General features: G+C 48.7%; 1 protein-coding gene across 1 annotated transcript in view; it reads right to left on the bottom strand.

Annotated features, from left to right (window-relative positions):
• DNAH2 (dynein axonemal heavy chain 2) overlaps nt 1-22817 on the bottom strand; it is a 106656-nt gene that overhangs the window by 11703 nt on the left and 72136 nt on the right. Inside the window, exons 51-72 of the mRNA XM_012775826.3 lie at nt 22522-22626; nt 21215-21403; nt 20921-21006; nt 20649-20779; nt 20353-20502; nt 19575-19742; nt 19165-19325; nt 18419-18558; nt 17147-17279; nt 16913-17052; nt 13984-14194; nt 13654-13770; nt 13326-13467; nt 12015-12184; nt 11762-11878; nt 2207-2371; nt 1557-1682; nt 1251-1399; nt 1113-1179; nt 825-975; nt 458-606; nt 137-270 (exon numbers count right to left, since the gene is read on the bottom strand). Coding sequence (XP_012631280.1) covers nt 137-270; nt 458-606; nt 825-975; nt 1113-1179; nt 1251-1399; nt 1557-1682; nt 2207-2371; nt 11762-11878; nt 12015-12184; nt 13326-13467; nt 13654-13770; nt 13984-14194; nt 16913-17052; nt 17147-17279; nt 18419-18558; nt 19165-19325; nt 19575-19742; nt 20353-20502; nt 20649-20779; nt 20921-21006; nt 21215-21403; nt 22522-22626 — 3101 coding nt within the window. The remainder of the gene's footprint in view (nt 1-136; nt 271-457; nt 607-824; nt 976-1112; nt 1180-1250; nt 1400-1556; nt 1683-2206; nt 2372-11761; nt 11879-12014; nt 12185-13325; nt 13468-13653; nt 13771-13983; nt 14195-16912; nt 17053-17146; nt 17280-18418; nt 18559-19164; nt 19326-19574; nt 19743-20352; nt 20503-20648; nt 20780-20920; nt 21007-21214; nt 21404-22521; nt 22627-22817) is intronic.

Below are 22817 nucleotides of genomic sequence, written 5' to 3'. Positions count from 1 at the left end.
GGGGTTGGGGTAGTGGCTGGAGGGAGGGAGCCCTTGTCACCACCCTGGGATGCTGGCTGTGCCTGCGAGTGGGCCAGCCGGGTGCTGGCTGGGAATGGGCCAGCGGGACGGCGGCTGGGCGGAGGCGAGGTCTCACCGAAGGATCTCATCCTCTAGCTCCTTGAGCTTCCTCTTGCCAGCAGCAATATTGATGACCAGCGAATCCTTCTGCTCCTCCAGCTCTGGTCGCTCCTTCCGAACCACGATGCCCAGCAGTTGGGCCTCTAGGCCCTGGGGGCACCAGGACTCAGGGTGAGGGACTCTCTCCTGTGACCTCCACCGTCCCCATTCCTTCATTCCTCCCAAAACCCTTATCCCCAGCCGCCCAACGCAAGCTTAGCCTTTTTCTAGGTCCTTCCAAACTCTACAGCCTTTCCTGCTTCACTGTAGTTCAGTCTGGGCATCAGCCCCAACCCACCTGTTCTTTAACCGCAAAGTTGACGATGGTGGTCTTGGCTGAGGTCTCTGGGCTGTAGTGGGGGTTGGAGAGCTTGGTGGTGATGTAGAAACGGAAATCGGGGTTGTATTCTACCTCCTTGTCTCCAATGCGCATGAGCAGCCGGCCACCTGCGTCCACAGGAGGGGCAAGGGGAAGGGCCTGGGTGACAGGGTAAGGGCCCACCCACTCCCCACCAGCATCCAGTGGCAGTGACTCAGCCTGCCCTAAAGGGCCCAGCCCAGGGCTGTCTACATGCAGGGACAGGTGAGTAGAGGACACAGCCAAAGAGCCAGCCCTTCCCGCCCAGGGTCTCACAATCAGCCCCGCCGTAAGCCTGGGCCCTGACCAATTCGAGCTACAGATTTGTTGAGCACAGGGTTGAGTGTGGGGTCCAGATATTCCTGCACATTCTGGAGCAGCACGGGGTATCCGAACTGAATGGCCTGTTCCAGGACTCGCAGATAATCGCTCATCTGAAGGTCAATGATCTTTAGGCCCTAGACAGCAAGGGGGAGCATGGAAGAAACACTGAGGATATGAGAGAGACAGTGGTCCAAGGGTAGGACCTCAGGAAGAGACAAGGCTTGGAGAGAGATTCTACTGGGGGGACAAAATCAGCCACCCAGACATATACCTGGTTTCCTTCCATGTTCTTAATCCATTTCAGGGCCTGGGCCTGAGGATCGATCATCAGCGCCCACCTGAAGAGCAGGTGCGGGTCAGAAGCCAGACCCAGCTCCCGCCCTGCTTCCCGCTCCAGCAGCATCCTCACCTGTTGCCCCTGGTGACGATGATGCCATTCTCAGTGGAGAAGGCGTCTGAGGGCAACCCTTGGATGTTCCAATCCCGGACTTTGGTAGGATTGGTCAGGAAGTTATCAATGGTAAAGCGAGGTGAGCAAGGAACCTGAAGTTCCCAGATCTAGGGAGAAAAAAGCCCCAGACTTCAGCCTGAAGACCAGTGTCCAGCAGCCCCTGCCCCTTCTCTGCATCTCTTAATATTCCCCAGAGCCCTGGCCGCAGCCCTGGTCTCAGAGTCCACTCCGAGAGCCTGCTTCCCACACCTGCGCCCGTCTCACCTTCCGGATCCAGATGTGGTTGACAATCTCATCCCGATAGTTGGTCAGGAAGGGGCCCATGTAGGACAGGAAGGCAGCTGCCAGGAGACAGTCGCCCACCAGGTAGCCCAGGTCCTCCTCCAGGCCCTGGTGGGCAGGAGGGAGGTGTGAGCCCATGGGCCCCCAGCGCTCTGGGAGACACACCGTCCTCTGGACACTATCCCGATCAAAGGGATTCTTCCCCTGCCTAAACCTTTGCATTCTGAGAACGTCAACCTTGTTCTAATTACTTTCGAGTTCCCCGTCTCTGACAGCAATGTTTACATTCTGCTGATAAGGCCTACCCTTTCTGCAAAGCCAGGAGCTCACTGAGGGTAGAGACAAGATGTGCCATGTCTGTTTTCTGTCAGGTCGGAGGGAGGGCTACCTCACGTGCGCTTTGCAGCCCAACCCAACACTGAAGCAGGTCCCTGGGGACGCACAAAGCCTTTCCTTCCACGGGTCTCACCACAGGCGAGGAGGGAGGGGGAGAGCTACCACCCCTCCATTCATGGAGCTCCCTACACCCAAGTGTCCCTATTTTCTCTGTCCCTCAGCCTAAAGGGGATGATGGGTCTCTGGGAACTGGCGGGCAGAGTGAAAGCTAAGCCAGGCGGTACAAGAGGTCCCACCTTGACCGTCTCCTCCCAGCGGGCCCTCTCGCCAGACAGCCCGGACACCAGCATCCCGGCTCGCTCCAGCTTCATCTCCATCTCCTCAGACTTCTTGCGAAGCTCCTCCTTCTGCGCCAGCTTCTCATCGTACTGTTTCTTCAGCATCTCCAGTTTCTCGGCCACCTGGGAGGGATCAGAGTGCCGGACGGGTCTGCTTCAAGCCGTGACTCTGCCACTTTGTAGCTGGGTGACCTTGGGTAAATTAATCTCTTTCAGCCTCAGTTTCCTCGTGTGTAAAACAAGGACAAGACCTACCGGACAGGGTTGTCGCAAGTAGCAAATGAGATCAAATGCGTGTGATGAGTTTTCTTTCCTTTCCTTCGACCCCCATTCCTAGAGCCCAGAAACTGTAACCCATGGCTGGTGGGAGACAGAGACTGCTCGAGGCCTAAAAAAACCGCACAGATATGTTGGCAAGAGAAGGCCGGACAGCACAAAAATGACTGCGGCTCCATGAAATCTTGAAAGAGGAAGAAAAAGCTAGAAATGAACTCAAAAGCTGTTAGAAAGAGGAAGAGGAAATCCATTCAAGAAAAAGGACCCTATGGGCATATTTCAGATGAAAAAAATAATAATAAAAGAAAAGGACCAAGTCCAAGGCCACACACCAGGCTTGGGTGCCGGGGAAGCGCTACGTATACTACAGTAACCTCTCTCAACTCATCGCCACCCTGCGGGCTCTGTTGAAGCCCGAATATATCACTCAGATCTGAGGTAAAGAGCCAACAGAGCCTTCTCCAAGACCCCATGTGTGGCTGAGCCGCCAGCAGCAATGGTGGCTGGGCACAGACTGTATCCCCGTCCTTTTCTTCATGAGGAACGTGGGGCTGGCGACACAGAGCAGACACACGATGAACCTTAGTTTCCCTTATTTCTCCCACTGGGAGAGGCGGCTATGGCGGGAAAAGCGCCACTAGTATAAAGCAGAAACAGCGCCACCTACAGAGTGCTGCCTGGTAAGCTGCGGCCTTCAGAGCCTCCTGCGTGAGCTGTGCGCAAGGGCGACGTGGGCGGCCGGGTGGCGTCGGGCACGCGCTGAGCGAGCAGTGCGCAGGCACTCGGAGACAAGCTAGGTGACGCTCCAAAATCATTCTTTAAAATATAAAGTGGAACCTGCACTCGAATGTTTATAGCAGCACAATTCATAATCGCAAGGCTGCGGAAACAGCCCAAGTGCCAATCAATCCAAGAGTGGATTAATAAAATGTGGTATATGTATACCATGGAGTACTATTCAGCTCTAAGAAACAATGGTGACATAGCACCTCTTATATTTTCCTGGTTAGAGCTGGAACCCATACTACTAAGTGAAGTTTCCCAAGAATGGCAAAACAAGCACCACATATACTCACCAGCAAACGGGCATTAAACTGAGCAGCACCTAAGTGGACACATAGGTACTGCAGTAATAGGGTATTGGGCAGGGGGGAGGGAGGAGCAGGCGGGCATATACATATATAATGAGTGAGATGTGCACCATCTGGGGGATGGCCGGCCATGCTGGAGACTCAGACTTGTGGGGGGAGGGGGGCAATGGGCATTTATTGAAACCTTAAAATCTGTACCCCCATAATATGCCGAAATAAAAAAAATGGGGTCAGAAAAAATATATATATATATATAAAATGGAGATTCAAAGTGCCATCTTCAAATGACAGGATGGCTTATAGGTCCAGCCTTGGTAGCAATGTAATAATATCAGAAGGCACCTAATGTTAATCTAAAGAAAGAAGGTGTCCTTCAGAAGGGGCTTGGCCAGCTGGGCTACGCAGAGCAACGCTGGCCAGGGGCCCACAGGATGGGCGCCCTGCACCCTGTACGTGGGTGCCGGGTCTAGCCCTGATAGAGCCGATGCATTTGGTGGTCTTTGCCCGCCTGTCACCAGGATTGTGTGACCCCCTTCCCTGTGCCAAGTCCTGCTCAGTAGCAACATCCTGATTATAACTTGGCTTCCCAGGGAGATCTGTCAATGGGGAGGCATCCGGCCTGTTGGATGTTCTATATTTCGTCATTTTTGCGTGTGGCTTTGTTGTTTTCATTGTTTCTATTTTGTATACAAGAAATATATGGCCGGGCTCGGTGGCTCACGCCTGTAATCCTAGCTCTTGGGAGGCCGAGGCGGGCGGATTGCTCAAGGTCAGGAGTTCAAAACCAGCCTGAGCAAGAGCAAGACCCCGTCTCTACTATAAATAGAAAGAAATTAATTGGCCAACTGATATATATATAAAAAATTAGCCGGGCATGGTGGCGCATGCCTGTAGTCCCAGCTACTCGGGAGGCTGAGGCAGAAGGATCGCTTGAGCCCAGGAGTTTGAGGTTGCTGTGAGCTAGGCTGATGCCACGGCACTCACTCTAGCCTGGACAACAAAGCGAGACTCTGTCTCAAAAAAAAAAAAAAAAGAAAAAAAAGAAATATATGCACAAAGTTGCAAATCCAAATAATATAAAAGAGGTTATAGGGAAAGCATGTCCTATAATTCACCTCTCCCACAGTCAACCCATTCCTCTGAGGAAAACTACTTTTTAACCGTTTCTCTTTTTATTTCTTCTGGTAGTTACCTTGATATCTGTGAATAATATGCTTATATCATCATTTTAAAAATATATTAATCAAAAAATATATATATTAATCACTTTGTCATTTAAAATTTTTTTTAAAAAATACCTTTTTTTTTTTTTTGAGAGAGAGTCTCACTCTGTTGCCCGGGCTAGAGTGCTGTGGCGTCAGCCTAGCTCACAGCAACCTCAAACTCCTGGGCTCAAGTGAACCTCCTGAGTCGCTGGGGCTACAGGGGTGTGCCACCATGCCCGGCTAATTTTTTCTATTGTTAGTAGAGACGGGGTCTCACTCTTGCTCAGGCTGGTCTCGAACTCCTGGTGGAGGCACCTTCTGATAGGTCATGCACAGGCCAAACTGGTTGGTAAGTATTTTTTTTTCTTGTTTTTTAGATAAGTACTATAAAGGAAGTATTTTTCTATTACCTTTGATTATGTGTTTTCTTCTTCAGATATTTCTATTGGTTGGAGTGTGACTCATGTCTCTGCCATATTTTCTGTCTTTTTGTATTATATTCCTATCTTCCCACCCCTTGAATTGACTGTCATACTTTGACAATTTTTAAATTTCCCAGAAATCTTTCTTTTTCTGTTTTGACTTTTTTCCCTACCATTCTATTCCTGTTTTCCAGATGTAATTTCTTCTTTAATCACTTTTGGATGGTATCAGTTGGATTAAGTCTGCTTTTTAAGTTCTTCTCTATAAACGGAATGATCTCTGGCTTCCCACCAACCCCGGGATCGTGTTTTGTTATAATTCTTTGTTCCTGGTAAGTCCTTTGCGTGTTGGGAGACTTCTTCCACCTTTTACTCACACCTTCTCCAGGACAGGTACGTGACCACTCTGACTGGTAGAATTAGGAAGAATATGCTAGGAATGTTCTACAGAGATTGGATCCTTTCCTTTCAGGAGTGACCTGCACCCCAGAGAGTATGAGTTCCCCTCGGCCATCCCAGGGTTTGGGAGGCCTGCCTAGCCCAGCATCGCCTGTGATGGGGTAATCCTCTAAATATGGGGTCACTACTGCCCACAGATGTCAGCCCATCCTCCAACCTACGCCTCTACAGATGATAAAGGTGACATTTTGGCCAAACGTCTTTTATTTTTCAATTTGTTTAGAATCTAGGCATAGAAGAAGACTGCTCATTCTTTTTTTTATTTTTTATTTTTTATTTTATCACCTGTATTAATTGGAAAAGACTGCTCATTCTTGGATCCCCTCAAGGGTATATTTTCAGGCCAGAAAAAAAAAAAACCATTAAGAAGCTTTGGGCGGGGCTCGGGTTCATGGATGTGGACAGGTGTTTTGACTTAGGTGATATGTACAGGCTCATATTAGGTCAGGTGGTTTGTTCACATTTGTGTGGTTGACTTTTAACCAGGTAGCCTGGGCGACAGGATTTAAGCTGCTCGTGTGTTACTCTGACCTTGTCAAATGATTGCAGTTTTGTCCACAGGTGAGTGGCTGCTTCTAGAGAGGAAGGACCGTATAAAGCAGGGCAGCGTCAAGGAAACTGGGCTTGGGCCACTCAGACCTGGGCAAAGGAAAGATGTAGGCCTTCAGGGTGGCCTTACCTAAGAGGTGTGAGGTCTCGGGATTAAGGCTGCTATAGCTGACAACACAGAACGGCCTGGCCTGATGTTGCCAACTGGGTTGAAGTGGAGCTGGATTGTTTTTAGACACTGGTGGACAGAATATTAGATTTGCTATTTTTTTAACTGAAAGGCTGTCAATTTTGATGTACTACAGGTTCTGTTTTGTTTTTTTTTATTTTATCATTATTATTTTTTTATCGACAAGGTCTCGCTCAGTCACCCAACCTAGAGTGCAGTGGCTCCATCACAACTCACTGCAGCCTCCAACTCTTGGGCTCAAGCGATCCTCCCGCTTCAGCCTCCCAAGTAGGTGGGACTACAAGTGTGCACCATCACACTTGGCTAATTTTTAAATTTTTTTGTAGAGATGGGGTCTTGCTATGTTGTCCCTGGCTGATCTCAAACTCCTGGCCTTAAGCGATCTTCTGGCCTAAGCCTCCCAAAGTGCTGGGATTACAGGTGTGAGCCACCATGCCTAGCAGATTCTGGTTTTAAAGGGTTGCTGCCAGGTCTACGTGGACAGCACTAGATCAACTATGTGTTATTCAACTTTTTTATTTGGTGCTAAGGAGTCAATTGTGGTTAAAATCTTTATATCCATGTGGTTTATCCTAAAGTTCAGGAGTCTGCTGAAGGTAGCTTTCCAGTTAAAATAAGTATGGGGAGGAGGTGAAAACCTTTCCTAAAAGGCAGTTTTCATGGCCTCAGCAATTCCATGAAGAGAGACAACAATACTAGCCACTGTGGCACAGACTGACCAAGCCTGATCATGACATGGGACAGGGAACCCAGAGCTCAAGGGGGGAAAACTGAAATTAAAAGGATAGACACAATATTTCCATCTGGAGTGATGAAAAAGTTCTGGAACTAAATAGTGGTGATGGCTGCACAACATGGTGAAGGTCCTTAGGGCCACTGAATGCACACTTTAAAATGATCACAATGATAAATTTTATGTGCATTTTACCACAATCACCCTCTCCCCCCTGCCAAAAGATGGTATACATATGTGGATTTCCACCCCCTCCAATACAGAAAATGCTTACTGATTGGATTGTATCTCTGATGTTAATCTGTTGCTAGAGATTTCTCCCAGTTAAATTTGAGTTCACAGGTCATGGTTTCCAGATAACTGACATTTCGATGAAGTTAAAACCAAGATTTTATCCATGAGTCCTCATTCTCTCTAATACCACTGGCTTTCTACTATGGTCTTTTGCAACAATAACAACAGTTTTTTTGGTAACATAATTGTATCTGAGAGTCATGTATGCCTTACTAACTCATTTTTAATTCTTTTTAATTCTCAAATGATGTTCACAAGAGACTTCATTTTGAACTCATGCAGCCTCTGAAGTCCTGAGGAACTACATCGCTTTACAGGGACAAACAGCCCAGGTTATAGCTTAAAAAAACAGGTCTCAGGCTGGGCGCGGTGGCTCACGCCTGTAATCCTAGCTCTCTGGGAGGCCAAGGCGGGCGGATTGCTCAAGGTCAGGAGTTCAAAACCAGCCTGAGCAAGAGCGAGACCCCGTCTCTACTATAAATAGAAAGAAATTAATTGGCCGACTGATATATATATAAAAAAATTAGCCGGGCATGGTGGCGCATGCCTGTAGTCCCAGCTACTCGGGAGCCTGAGGCAGAAGGATTGCTTGAGCCCAGGAGTTTGAGGTTGCTGTGAGCTAGGCTGACGCCATGGCACTCACTCTAGCCTGGACAACAAAGCAAGACTCTGTCTCAAAAAAAAAAAAAAAAAAAAAAAAAAAAACAGGTCTCCCCAGAGAACTCCTGCCATGGTCTGAATGTTTGTGTCTCCCCTAGATTCATATGTTGACATTCAATCCCAAGTGTAGTAGTGTTGGGAGGCATTTGGGAGGTGGTTAGGACATGGGGTGGAGCCCTCAGGAATGGGATGAGTGTCTCCTTTTATAAAGAGGCCTGAGAGAGCTTGCTTGTCCCTTCTGCCACGTGCACCGAATCTGTTGATGCCTCCCTCTTGGGACCTCCCAGCCTCCAGAACTGTGAGAAATTAATTTCTGTTGTTTATAAATTACCCAGAATATTGTTATATCAGCCCAAATGGACTAAAACATCCCCTCAGCTAGAGACTGAGCAGAATAAAAAATTGGGAAGGATACTATGGGGACTTTAACTTAAGAATGTTGGATTCTAGATTTTGAACTCACAAAAGCAAGGTCATTTTATTTCAGATTTTCATTTCTTTGACCTTTAGTTCACAAAGGGATTTAATTTCTGAAATTTAACTTCTCCCTGTGGGTTATATTCAAATTTGTGAAATTTGTGTGTATTGTTGTTATTCTATTAATAGCATTTTAATGCTACCATTTAATTGCACTGCAAAGCCTCTGATATGTTACATTGGACAATGCAACTAGACATAACAAGGAAAGCTAAATAGGGAAAAAAGTGAATTTTCAACCGTGCAGATACAGTTGCCTTGTAGTAGATTAAGATTCTGTCCTGACCTATTTCAGAGCCTTCTGAACTGATATCTAAGCCAGTGGTTAGTAACACTTGTTGCATAACAGAATTGGGCCTGTGGAAAATATAGTTCAGGGCCCCAAACACATGCGTAATGGCTAAAACTATTTACTCAAGATTTGTATTGATATACAATAGAGTCGGACTCTGAGCCTCTTTCCAGACCTGGGCCCTAGGACCCCACACTGGCTTTCCCCCTTCTGGTTGGCTCTGACAGGAAGGATTTGAAATGCTGATTCCAGGCTCTGCAAGGGGCTCTCACTTAACTGGCCTGGGATGGGGCCCAGATACCAGCACAGGGCCCAGCTCTGTTAAAAGGTGCATTTGACTCTCCAACTTTGCAGGCTTTATCAGTAACAAAGAAGAAATCTTGTTCCCCTATCTGCTTTCTCTCACCAGTTAGGGATTCTCAAGTGTGGGTGTGGAGCCTCCACCAAGAGACCTAACACTGGGTGCTCTATAAATGTTTGTCGAATGAATGGCGTCATTGGCAGTGGACCCCAGAGATCCCAATTTTCACATACAAAGGTAACCACCCCTAATGATTTGGCCTATTTAGCTGAGAAACGTTTCCAAACGGATTGCCACACCTGTAAATTATTTACATTTGGGAAAAGAGAGAGTAAAAGAGTGAAGGTTCCATGGAGGCTGGGAGGTGGCAGTGGCAGCAGGAAGGGGGCAGTGGAGAAGCATGTGCTGGCAGAGCCCATCCTCCCAGCCCGCGAGCCTGGCGCAGTGGCCTCAAGTGCTGCCAGGAAGGACGCCGCAGCAGGAAAAGACAGCGATGAACTGGGGCCAGTGTGGCTGGGGGCAGGAAACTTGGGGTCTGGCCCCAACTAGCCAGCGACCTTGGCAAGTCCCTCAATCTCACTAAACCTTGGGCTCCGCATCCAATCTGACAAGGCTGGCCCTGGATGTTTTCCATAGTCCGTTTCAGGTAAAACATCTTGAAATTGCAGGACCAGCTTCAATTATATAAAAATTTTAAATTTCTCGGCCGGGCGCGGCGGCTCACGCCTGTAATCCTAGCACTCTGGGAGGCCGAGGCGGGAGGATCGATAGAGGCCAGGAGTTCGAAACCAGACTGAGCAGAGCAAGACCTCATCTCTACTGAAAAATAGAAAGAAATTAATTGCCCAACTAAAAATAGATAGAAAAAATTAGCCGGCAAAAAATTAGCTGGTGGCACATGCCTGTAGTCCCAGCTACTCAGGAGGCTGAGGCAGAAGGATCGCTTGAGTCCAGGAGTTTGAGGTTGCTGTGAGCTAGGCTGACACCATGGCACTCACTCTAGCCTGGGCAACAGAGCGAGACTCTGTCTCAAAAAAAATTTTTTTTAAATTTCTCTATAAAGATAGCATCAACAAAGAGGATGAGTGAAGATCGAAAGGTTGGAAACAATGAGTATGTCCATCAAAGGGGAGCAGTTAAACAGATGGTGGTGTAGCCACCCGCTGTTATGTCTCATAGCAGTGAAAAGAAAGCAGAAACTCTTTCTGTACTGATTGGACAATCTTCAGCTCACAAGTAAATAAGACAGGAAGGTGCAAAACAATGGGCATAATATAACAAAACACATATTTGCTTACATAAGCATAGCCTCTAGATGGATAAACAAAAATTTATAATATTGGTTGCTTTTAAGGAGGGAAGCTGGGCGGCTAGAGAGCGGAAGGTAGGAGAGAAACTTTTTTTTTTTTTTTTTTTGAGACAGAGTCTTGCTTTGTTGCCCAGGCTAGAGTGAGTGCCATGGCGTCAGCCTAGCTCACAGCAACCTCAATCTCCTGGGCTCAGGCAATCCTGCTGCCTCAGGCTCCTGAGTAGCTGGGACTACAGGCATGTGCCACCATGCCTGGCTAATTTTTTCTATATATTTGGGTTGGCCAATTAATTTGTTTCTATTTATAGTACAGACGGGGTCTTGTTCTTGCTCAGGCTGGTTTCGAACTCCTGACCTCCAGCAATCCGCCTGCCTCGGCCTCCCAGAGAGCTAGGATTACAGGCGTGAGCCACCGCGCCCGGCCAAAACTTTTTTTTTTGAGAGAAAGTCTCACTGTCACCCAGGCTAGAGTGCCGTGGCATCATCATAGCTCACTGCAACCTCAAACTCCTGGGCTCAGGCGATCCTCCTGCTCAGCCTCCCAAGTAGCTGGGACTACAGGCATGAGCCACCATGCCTGGCCAGGAAACTTCTTATTGCAAAGGGTTTTGGATGTTTTGAATTTCAAACCATGTGACTGTATTACCTTGGGGATATAGTAGTACTATCTACTAATCAATGACAAAAAAGAGAGAATCAAGGGGTAGACTGGAAGAATTTCGAATTCTTTTGACAATAGCACCTGGCCATTCTGCCTGGTTTGAGAGTTACTTGTGCAAATATCTTGTAGGAAACAACTTCTGGGTTTTCTAGCCTACTCACAGTAACTAACTCCCCATCTGGCCTCTGGGGCAACCCTGTCCCCACCCAAGCACACACACAGACACTCTCACTTTGTTCCCGGTCCACAGCAGTGATATAGACACTCTCGACCCATGTCCCTGGCAAAGACCGATCTGCCACACAGATTTCATCAGCTGAAATCTCAGGGCTCAACTCCACAGGCTGTGACAGAGGTTGCCACTTCCCAAATCAATCTTTGGAAGGGCTCTTGGTCACGGTGCCCTCGAGCCTTTCTGGCCTCTGCAATCGGCTTAGCTTTCTGAGCCAGGGGCAGCCCAGTCTCAGCAGGACGCAGAGTTGGGGGGAGACAAGACTGGAGGAATATAGGACGTGAGAAATGGGAATAGAATTAGATGGGGAAAAATAGCAACAAAACGCCCCAGAAATCAGGGGGAGGGACTGTGAGCCTCACCTCCCGCAGCTTCTCCTGGGCCTCAGCGAGCGCTGCCTGCTTCTCCTGAAGCTGGGCCAAGGCCGCGTTCATTCGGATCCGTTTGGGCTCCACCACGCGATACAGCCGCCCATACAGCTGCAGGGAGACAGCCAGGCTGCAAGGGTCGCCCAGACCCAGACCCCAGTCACCCAGCAGTGATCCTTCCTTCCCTGGGGTCGTGCGCCAGCCCTCCCCCCAGCCCTTCCCCCAACCGGGCCCAGCCACCACCTACCTCCATGGCCCGCACCCACATGCACAGGGACTTGGCAGCCAGGGAGACGCGGCCGATGATGTCAGGCTGGAAGTCAGGCTGGGCACAGTAGGCCCCGATCTTCTTCAGAACCTTGTCTGAGATATTGTCTTTATCAAAGTGGATCAGCGACTTGATGAAGTTCTGTTCCCCTGTAGGGTGAAAATTAGGAGCTTCAGCCAGAGGGCCTAATTCCATCCTCCCTGACCAGGTTTCACCTCTGCTGCTCAAGCATAGCCACAATTTTCCTGGCGCATTTCCTAAGACATCTGACCTAGTCCTCACTTCCTCCCTCTGAACATGCTCCTTTCTCTAGGCCCCTGTCAGCCCCCAGGGCCCTCCGCAATCCTCCTAGTTTATCTCCCATCACTTGCCTTTAACACTTGGGGAAGCCACCCTACACCTCATTCTTTCTCTACGCTTTGCACTTTCTTCTAGTGTAGGGGTCACCAGACCAAGGTCACAGGCTATATTCTACCGTGGGAACCCAAGCAGAGAAAACCACAAGATGAAACACAAGAGTCCTGTCTTCTATTTTCTGATCCTTGTCCCTTTTGGGGGTCCCAAGGCATTCCTGCCCTTGGATTCTGCAATACGTTCTTATATCTTTAGAACAATTTTCCTTTTAGTACTTATGTAGATGTTCCTTGACTTACGATTGGGCTGTGTCCCTATAAACCTATTGTAAGTTGAAAGTACCATAAGTCAAAAATGCATTTACTACACCTAACCTACCAGACATCATAGCTTGGCCTGGCCTACCTTAAATATGCTCAGAACGCTTACATTAGCCTACACTTGGGCAAAATCATCTCACACAAAGCCTATTTTATAATAAAGTGTTGAATATCTCATGTAATATATTGATACTGCACTGAAAGTGAAAAATAGAATGATTATATGGGTACTACTGTAAAGTCAAAACATCGTAGGTTGAACCATCGTAAGCTGGGGACGGTCTGTATTAAGATGAGCTGTCTTCTGTTACTTACAAGCAAATAATCCTTTTTCAATCTCATGCTTAATAATTAAATTCTAAAGGGGATAAGAAATGTAGTCTTTGCTTTTTCTTTTTTAATGAAAAGAAATAGATAACTTTGTAAAAAGCCCAAAAATACCAGCAACAATCAAAGAATCTTAGCTGATATTTATGTCTTCTGCTTCCTGCGAGGCTCTGTGCTCTTGAGGGAGAGAGTACAATGCCCCGTCCACCCCTCTCTCTCCAGGAGTCTGACGCGCAGCGCTCACATGCTGCGTGAACCGCAGTCGTTTGTCTCACGCTCTCTAGCTCACCTAGCTGCCTCTTGGCCTCTGCCCATGTGGGCTCATTTCCTCGAAGAATCATGACTGCCTGCATCACCATCTCCACTTGGGCGGGGGGCCGTCCGTAAGACTTGATCTCTCCTATGTCCTTCTTGTTCAGAGACTCCAGGGCCTGGGGAAAGGGATTCACTGAGGGAATAGGGCCAGACAGAGGCCACTCAAGTGGTAAGACGGGCCCTTACGGAGACAGGACATAGCTGAGGTGCCACCTCTTCTTCCCACGTCCCCAGGGACTTCCCCATTCCCTTCCCTGGGCTCCCGCGCTCCTGGCTCCCATCCTTTCGGATGGCCCTGGTACCCGCATGGCCTCTTCCAGGGCAGGCAGTGCCTCTTCTAGATCCTTCTGGGCATTGTCAGCCAGCGCCTGACACTTGACTTCCTCGATTGCAATCTTTTCACTATTTGCTGTTACAGCCTAGGGGTGAAAAGAGGACAAGGGTTTCTGTGCCTTGGGCAAAGGCGAGGGTGACAGTGTTGGTAGAAAAGATGAAAGAGAAAGCGAAAGAAAATGTGAGGAGTGGGAAGTGTGTCCCCAAGGTGGGGACCCAGTAGTTGGTGGAGATGGGGAAGCCTCTTCTGGGGGCACCAGTGGGAGTGGGGGGCGTAGGGCCGGCACTGGAGCCTCCACCTTCTGCTGCTCGTCTGCTTCCCGCTTCTGCTGCACGATGATGACCAAGTACTCCTCGCACTGTTTCTGGAACTCGGCCACCTTTTTCTTGGCATCCTCCAGCTCCAACGACATGACTTGCACCTTTTCCCTAGTTTCATCGATCTTGAACAGTCCTGTCCTCAGCTTATTGGCTTGGTTCAGCAGCTCCTGCCGCTTCTCTGCCAGCAGCCTGGGGGAGAGGGCAGGAGAAGGTGCATGGAGAGGCTGCGCTCCCAGAAAGTGGCGTCCTGCATCCTCCACCTGCCCCACAGTGTCCAGAGTCCCCGTCTTCCTTTCTGTTGCTACCACCACCCCCATCCCGGTCAGGCTGTTTTCATTCCCTGTCTGGACTGTCGCCCACAGCTTCCCAACGGGTCCTCTGGTCTTTTGGCTCTTATTCTCCATGCCACTGTCAGAGTTAGCTGCCCCCATCACCCGCCTTTCCCTCCTGAGCATCCTGCCCTGTTCCCTATTGTGCAGCAGGTAGGTGGGCTGCAGTGAACCAGAAAACATTAACCAGCAGGCCCAGCCGAGGAGGCAGCCCTCCCTGGGCTCCAGCCTGTTTTTTCTCTGTAGGAGCAAATGTGGGCCCAGTATTGCCACAATTTCTGATTTTTAAAGAGAAGCTAGAAATCTGGATTGTTCTAAGGCTCCCGAGTTAAAAACTTTAAAAATGACTCATTGAGTAGTGCTGAGAATAAAGAAAAAGAAAATAACAAAAAAGAAAAATAAATAAAAATGTCAGCAACTGATTCAAAACATTTTCAGTATTGTTCAGGAAAAAAAAATAGTGTCTATGTGGGTTGTTTTCTGGACTAAGTGAAAAAATGCAAGTAAAGGGTTTATCCCAGTGACCAGCGAATAGCAAACAGAAGGTAGAATGTGTACTCTGTGTACCCAGGGGGAGGCAGGGACTTTATTTTGTTCACTGCTGTGTTATAAGTAACCAGAATAGTGCTGGTATATAGTAGGTGCTCAAAAAATACGTAGTAAATGAATGAATAAATGTTGACTATCATTATTATTGCAAATGGCTTTTTCTTCACCTTGATTAAAAACATGGAATCCAATATATTTTTTTACATTTTTCTTATATCCTTTAAAGCAAATTATCATTATGTTGTACACATAAAACTTAACAAAAACAAAATTAAGTTACTGAGTAGGGCCCACTCAATAACTTAATGAATAAACATAAAATTCTTGGGGTACGACAAATTGAGACAAAGAAAAATTTAAAAAAAAGAAAAGAAAAAAAATTATTGGGAATGGTAGTGTGACGCTGTGATTTATAATAAGAAATATATATTTGGTCTTCGAGTCCATTTCCTGGCACATAGCTCTAAAACCCTTGAAATCTCCAAAGTGACAAGTGTGTTTGTATACTAATGAGTTGACAGTGGCTGAAGGTTGGTTGTCAGGGGCACCAACCATGGATTAGAGGGTTGTAGCTTTCAGCCCCAATCCTGACCTCCAGGTAGAGGAGCAGGGCTGAAGTTTGAGTTGATCACCAATAGCCAATGATTCAATCAACCATGCCTCTGTCATGAAGTCTCCTTAAAAACCCAGAAGGATTTTGGTAAGGCAGGGGGCGGGGGGGAGGAATGGCAGGGGCAATATATGTAACCCTAACAATATTTGTACCCTCATAATATGATAAAATAAAATAAAATTAATTAAAAAAAAAAAACAGAAGGACAGGGTTCAGAGGGCTTCCAGGTTGGTGAACAAGAACACATCCACATGCCGGCAGGGTGCGTGCCCCAACTTCACGGGGACAGAAGCTCTGTGCTTGGGACCCTCAGGAACCCCACCATATGTTCATTTGTATCTTTTAAAATATTCTTTGTAATAAATCAGCAATAGCAAGTAAAGTGTTTCCCCAAGTTCCGTGCACCACTCCAGCAAATTAACTGAACCTGAGGAGGAGGAGGTTGTGGGAGCCCCAATTTATAGCCGGTCAGTCAGAAGCACAGGTAAAACAGTCTGGGGCTTGTGACTGGCAGCTGAAGTGGGTGCAGTCTTGTGGGACTGAGCCCTCAACGTGTGGGATCTGACTCCGGGTAGGTAGTATCAGGATTGAGTTAAACTGTAGGACACCCAGTTGGTGTCTGCTGGAGAAAACCCCCCCACATCTGGTGTTAGAAGTGAAGTGCAGTCAGCTTCCCATGTCCATGGCTTCCACCAATAGTAGACAGAAAATACTGGGAAAAAATGTCGTGTCTGTACTGAAAATGTACAGACTTTTTTCCTTGTCATTATTCCCTAAACAGTACAGTATAACAATCTACTTATATCATATTTGCAATGTATTAGGTATTATAAGTAATCTAGAGGTGATTTAAAGTGTATGAAAGGATGTGTGTGGTTTATATGCAAATACTACGCCATTTTATATCAGGGACTTGAGCATTTTGGTGTCTGAGGGAGATCCTGGAACCAACCCCCACAGAGGCTGACAGATGACTGTATTGTGTTGAGTCAGAGAGTAGGGAAAACACTTCGGTTTTTTCTGTCTCACACAGGTGGAAAGTCTAGAAGACATCAAACACAGACGGGAAAGGACTGGTTATACTATGGCAACGTTCCAGTTACACTGTGGTTGGAACAAGACATAGAAACATCATTCAAGAAAACAAGGACAGAGAGAGTGTGGAGAGGGGTCAGAGCCTGGGAACGTAGCCAGAGGGCTCTAGGGGAGGCCACAACCACAGGAAGCCCCAAATCTCTCTTACTAACTTCCTGGGCAGAACTAAGACCTTTGTATCTCTGGTCTTCCACATCAGCACCCAGGTTCTTGGGATGGTCCCCATGGCCAGCTCCTGGGTGTTTCCATTACATCCTTTCACCAAGTCCCCTCAAAGACACCAAGCCCCCAGCCCTCCACATCCCCTGGTCTCCTTCATACTTCTTATATCCAGACACGAGTTCCAGGTAGTTGGTGGGTGTGACGTAGTTGTATCTTCGAAGCTCCAACAGCATCTTCTGGGAATACTGAGCCACTGACCAGTGCATGGTGACAAAGATCTTGGCCACCTTCCTGTGGATCTGAGGCCAATGATACGGTGTGGAAGATAAAGGCAGATGGAGAGCGGAAGTGGGAGGGAGGTCAGGCTGTGATGAGATGGGAGGATAGGCTCACCTTCTCCTGAGTTCCCAGGTCCACTCCCACGAGGTACTTCTCAGCCACCTCTAGCAGGGCCTCTCGGGGCCACTCTGAGAACCAGTTGATGGTTGTGCAGTTCACCAAGGCTGGGTACTGGCGGATCCAGTTCCTGGGAGGGGTTTTTGAGAAGCAGAAAAGTCCATGCACAGGTGCAGCCTCCAGCTGGGGGCTGCACTGCCACGCACCGCCAGCTCTCTAGGAGCCTGAACGCTCCATCCTCGTGTTCCTGCAGCTCCTTGCTCACATTGTGCTCTCAGAGCTTGCTCAGCGGAGCATTTATAAGCAGGTTCTAGAGATGGGGTTCCACATTTTCTAGGTGTAGACCTTGGGCAAGTATCTAACCCCTTTGAATGTCAGTTTCCTTGTTTCTAAAATGGGAATGAAAATAAATACTAACAAAGGTTGTTGAGAGGTTCAAAGAGGTGGTGCATGTAAATGCTCAGCGTAGTGCCTGCGTGCGGTAAACACACCATACGCCACCAATGTCAACAACAAAAATGGATTGGTAACCCAGACTGCCTACTTGAACAAGTTTTCTACCTCCTAGTTTCTGATGCCCTTAAAAATCTAGTGAAATCAAGAATGGCTAAAGAAAATGTGGTATATAATACAACAGAATATTATTCAGCCTTAAAAAAAGAAGGAAATCCTGTCACGTGCTATGCACGGGGAAACCTTGAGCACATTATGCTAAGTGAAATAAGCAAAGTCACAAAAAGACAAATACTACATGATTCCACTTACATGAGGTGTCTAAATGAGTCAAACTCGTAGAGACAGAAAGCAGAACGGTGGTTGCCCAGGCTGGGGGGAGGGGATGGGGAGTTGTTGTTTAATGTGGACAGAGTGCTACTTAGGGGAGATGAAAAGGTCTAGAGATCTGTTGTACAGCGATGTGAATGGACTTAACACTACTGAACTGTATACTCAAAATGGTTAAAATGATAAATGGTATGCTGTGTGGTTTCTACCACAATTTAAGAGTAAAAACAACAAAACAAAACAAAAAAACCACCAACCAAAAAAAAACCTAGTCATACCAAAAGGAAATGGATGACTCCCGTGTCAACCGAGGGCACTTCCTGACAGAAAGCACAGTCCAGAGAAAGGAGTGGGGGTGAGCCAGGCGGGAGAGCCTGCTGTCAGTGTGACAGTAGCTTCCAGAAGGCGCAGGAGGCCAAAGGCAGGGAGGAGCAGTGTGGGAAGAGCGCTGGGCCCACGGGGAGAGGAGACTGTAACAGGAGTCACCTGAAGGGGTCCCCCACTGGGCTGAGGCAGAGCACGATGTGCAGGTTGCTCCGCACGCGGTCGATGAGGTAGGCGAAGAGGCTGTCGGATGACTCCGGCACCTGCTCCGCCCGGGCCTGGTCTATGATTTGCGACTGGATCTGGACAGAAGCCACCCAGGGTTAGAGGGCTGACATTTCAGAGGCAGAATCGGCAGGGACAGCAGGTTAAGTAAGACTGACAAGGCGCGGGGGTTTTTTTTTAATTAAAAAAAAATTTTTTTTTTAGAGGCAGCGTCTCTGTGCGTCCCAGGCTCAAGTGCAGTGGCTCAACTGTAGTTCACTGTAATTTCAAACTCCTGGGTTCCAGTGATCCTCCTGCCTCAGCCTCTCCAGCAGCTGGGATCACAGGCATGTGCCACCACAGCTGGCTAATTTTTTAAATTTTCTTGTAGAAAATTAAATTTCTAAATTTCCTGTAGAATTTTCTTGCTGTGTTGCCCAGGCTGGTCTTGAACTCCTGGCCTCCAGCAATCCTCCTGCCTCAGCCTCCCAAAGTGGTGGGATTACAGGCATGAGCCACTGCACCCAACTCCAAGGTGCGGGTTTTAAAGCAGCTCTGCCCAGTAGAGTCCCTGGAGGGGACCTTCAACCTTACAGGGGCGGGGCGTGACTGGGTGCTACGGTACTGTATTCTGGGAGCGGTGGTTCTTCGGGGGTTAGTTAGGCCAAAGAACCAGCCGGTCATGAGCGTGGAAGGAATCATACCTCTTCAAATTCATCAGATTTGTAGAGATTGGGGACCTCTCCTGAGCTGAGGATGTTGTTAATGTCCTCTAGGAAGGACTCGTCAGCAATTTGGGTGTCCACGAAAAGGAAGGACGTGGCCTTGAGATCTACCCCAGCCTGGCGATACAGACGCTTGATATCTGGCCACATGAGGCAAGGAGAAAGGGGACAGAACAGACTCACCTCAGATTCCCTGTCCTGTGCCTCGTTCCTGTCTGAGATTTAGGAAGCCTCCCCAGCCCGCCGCCCACACCATCCTACACCCACCTCGGGCCAGGCCCACTCCCTCTCTGGTTTCCACCTCTCCTCGCTGTTATCACAGGAACTCAGGCCCCTGACCTTTCATTCCTAGCCCCAAACCCTCGTCCACTGCAGACACCCAGCCGTACCATCTCTGAATTCCTGCTTCCGATAATATTTGGTGACCTCGATCTGGAAGGTGATGTAGTCACAGATGGATGAAGCCAAGCGAGCCAAGCTCTGGCGTCCACTGCCCCCGATGCCCACCAAGAGCATGTTGCCCCGAGGCTGTCCAATCACCCGCACGATCCGTGTGACTGCGGGTGGCGGGACGAGGGAAGCAAGTCAGCTAGTTGGCTGAGCAAACTCAGGGGCCTGCAGGCCGTAGGCTAGGGATTGGGACCCCCAAAACTGAAGTAGAGGAACCAAGAGTGTGGGAAGAAGTTGGTGGCTAAGGTCCTGGGGAGCAACTCTTTTGTTTTTGTTTTTGTTTTGTAGACAATGTCTCACTCTGTCACTCGGGCTAGAGTGTAGTGATGTCATCATAGCTCACTGCAACCTCAAACTCCTGGCTCAAGTGGCTGGGACATGCACCACATGCCTGGCTAAGTTTTCTAGTTTTTTGTAGAGATGAGCTCTCGCTCTTGCTCAAGTTGGTCTCAAACTCCTGGCCTCAGGCCATCCTCCTGCCTTAGCTTCCCAAAGTGCTAGGCTTACAGGCGTGAGCTGCTGTGCCCCGCCACAACTCAACTTTTAACCTCCGCCTTGTCCGTTAAACACCCTTCGCCACAAAGGCAGCTGGGGCCAGGGAAGGAAGGCAATTTTTGAGACTTGATTTGGGAGAGACCCAGAAAGAGATCCCTATTTCCTTAGAAATGCCTCATAATGGGAGTGACAGGGAAGGGGGTGTGAGTAGCAAGTGCTCACTGTGTTCAATGGCCTCTCGGAAGAGCACCAGCTGCATCGGCACGACAGCAGGTGACAGGTTGTAATCACTGAGAGCTGTCTCCATGGCTGTCTTGAGTACTGTCAGGTCTGTGAGGTCTTCGTACACCTTGGGCTCCCTCAGGAAGTCCCCTGGGCCGTGGGAAGGCTCAGCATCTCAAATGCCTGGGCCTCCCGAGACATCCCCCCAGCGCCCCGCGCTTCCATGGCCTAACTCTCCTTCCAACCCCAGTCTCCCAAGGGTCGCAAGCCCACAGCAGTCACAGCTCCTGGCTCACCAAAGATAGGAGGACGTTTGTTGGGACAGAGGTTGTGAAACGTGAGGTCAAAGAAAGTGCCGAGTTTGTCACTTATGATGCCCACGAAGGCTTCCATGTCTGCTGCATCGACCAGGCGGTCAGAGAAGACTCTGGTGGGAGGGATTTGGTGTGAGATCTGGGAATAATGTGGGGCCTCGGCCTGGGGAAGGGAGGGTCAGGGCAGCAGTGAGGGCGGCGGGATGGAGCAAGGCTGAGGAAGTCTGAATGTGGCCAGGACACAAGCATGTCACCTGAAACATTCATGGATCCAGAGTCGTGTGATGCTGGCCTTGGTATCGTGGAAGTCCTTGTTGGCTCTAAGCATGCCCTGGAACACCTGGGAAGAGACGTGAGGGCAGGATGGAGGGAGGAAAGAGATTCCCTCCAGAGGTTTAAAGATAAAGTTTAAAGAACATGACATTTTAGGATAAGGGTGACCATTAGTGCACAGTATGCTATGAGTGCTAAGGGTTACTTTGAGAAAAAGAGAATGCCTCCAAGGAGGCTGTGCTGAGCAAAAGGGACAAGGTCAGCCCCAGAGTCACCTTGGAGATGTCTCGAAGGTTGAAGAGGTAATGGATCTTGGCAGGAGTGGGCAGGAAGCGCTGGACCACAGTATTGTACACGTCCAAGGTGGCCTCAGTCACCACGTTCCCAATGGGCTTCACCTCCTCCTCAAAGTCCTGAAGCTTCTGATTGATCATGGTGCCGAATATGCGGGTGATCTGAGACTCCTAGGAACGGGCCCTCAGAGATTCACTCTCCGCGTCCGCCACTCTGCGCCAGGGCCAGGGCGGTGCTGGGGCCAGTGAGGAGCTCCCCTCACCCGCAGAATTTAAGGAGACAGCAAAAAAAAAAAAAAAAAAAAGGTCGAGTGCAGTGGCTCACGCCTGTAATCCTAGCACTCTGGGAAGCCCAGACAGGCAGATTGCTCAAGGTCAGGAGTTCAAAACCAGCCTGAGCAAGAGCGAGACCCCGTCTCTACTATAAATAGAAAGAAATTAATTGGCCAACTAAAAATATAGAAAAATTTAGCCGGGCATGGTGGCATATGCCTGTAGTCCCAGCCACTTGGGAAGCTGAGGCAGGAGGATTGCTTGAGCCCAGGAGTTTGAGGTTGCTGTGAGCTAGGCTGACGCCACAGCACTCACTCTAGCCCGGGCAACAAAGTGAGACGCTATCTCAAAAAACAAAAAACAAAAAACCAACTTGGAAATAAGAGAAATAATAAATAATATTTTAATACAATATTTAAAAATCAAAACTAATGCAAAATATGCCTGAGGAGCAAAAATGCAAACATTTTAAATAAAGGTGGGTCGGGATTATCGACTTCTTTTGCTTCAGCTCCAATATAGGTCAGCATACTGTGCTGTACTTCTTTAAACTTTTGGTGTTTGGTTTACCATGAATTGTTGACATTAATGTTAATCTTAAAAACCATTGCATTAAAATGTTATTTCTCCTGATGCCTCAGTTTTTTAGTACTCCTCGCCTTAAATTCTGCACAGAGGTGAGCGTATCACTTGCTTTGCCCTAATCCTGGTGCTGCTCTCAGCGCTCAGTTTAGTAGGATCTATCAATACCTTCCTTAGTCTGTTTGGGTCCCACCAAATCCACTGTGCCCCTCTGGGACCACGAGGCTTCACCTTCCAGAGCCAGCAAACTACACTCCCAGCCCGTGACTCTCCTAGTTCAGGAGATGCAAGGGCTCCTATAGATGGCCCTACCCCCATGCCTTACAGCTCCCTGTGGCAACTCTGCTCAGGCTGCCCGCCCCCTCCTGCTTTGGGACAGCACCGCCCCACCCCTCCACCCCCCTCCCGCAGCCTCCCCTCTCCAACGCCCTCACTGTGGGGAAGGTCATGTTGATCATATTGAAGCGACTCTGTAGCCTCGGGGAGATGACAGTCCGTCCACCCCCAGGAGGACCCATGGCGGCCATCAGGAACATGTCCTAGACAGCAAAGACAAGACAGGCGGAGGCAGATGGGGAGAGGGGATGAGATGAGGCACAGAAGAGGGAGGATGTAAAAGAGGCGGGGAGAGAGACAGTAAATGGAGGGACAAAGTGGAAGAGGGACAGGGACAGGTGAGAGGGAGAAACGTGGAGTGATGCGGGCAGGGCAAGGTGAAGGCAGGAGGGGA

This window comes from Microcebus murinus, chromosome 18 (genome assembly GCF_040939455.1).
Source record: "Microcebus murinus isolate Inina chromosome 18, M.murinus_Inina_mat1.0, whole genome shotgun sequence".
NCBI lineage: Eukaryota > Metazoa > Chordata > Mammalia > Primates > Cheirogaleidae > Microcebus > Microcebus murinus.
Note: the sequence above shows the minus strand (reverse complement) of the source record. Positions and strands in the feature narration are given on the sequence as shown.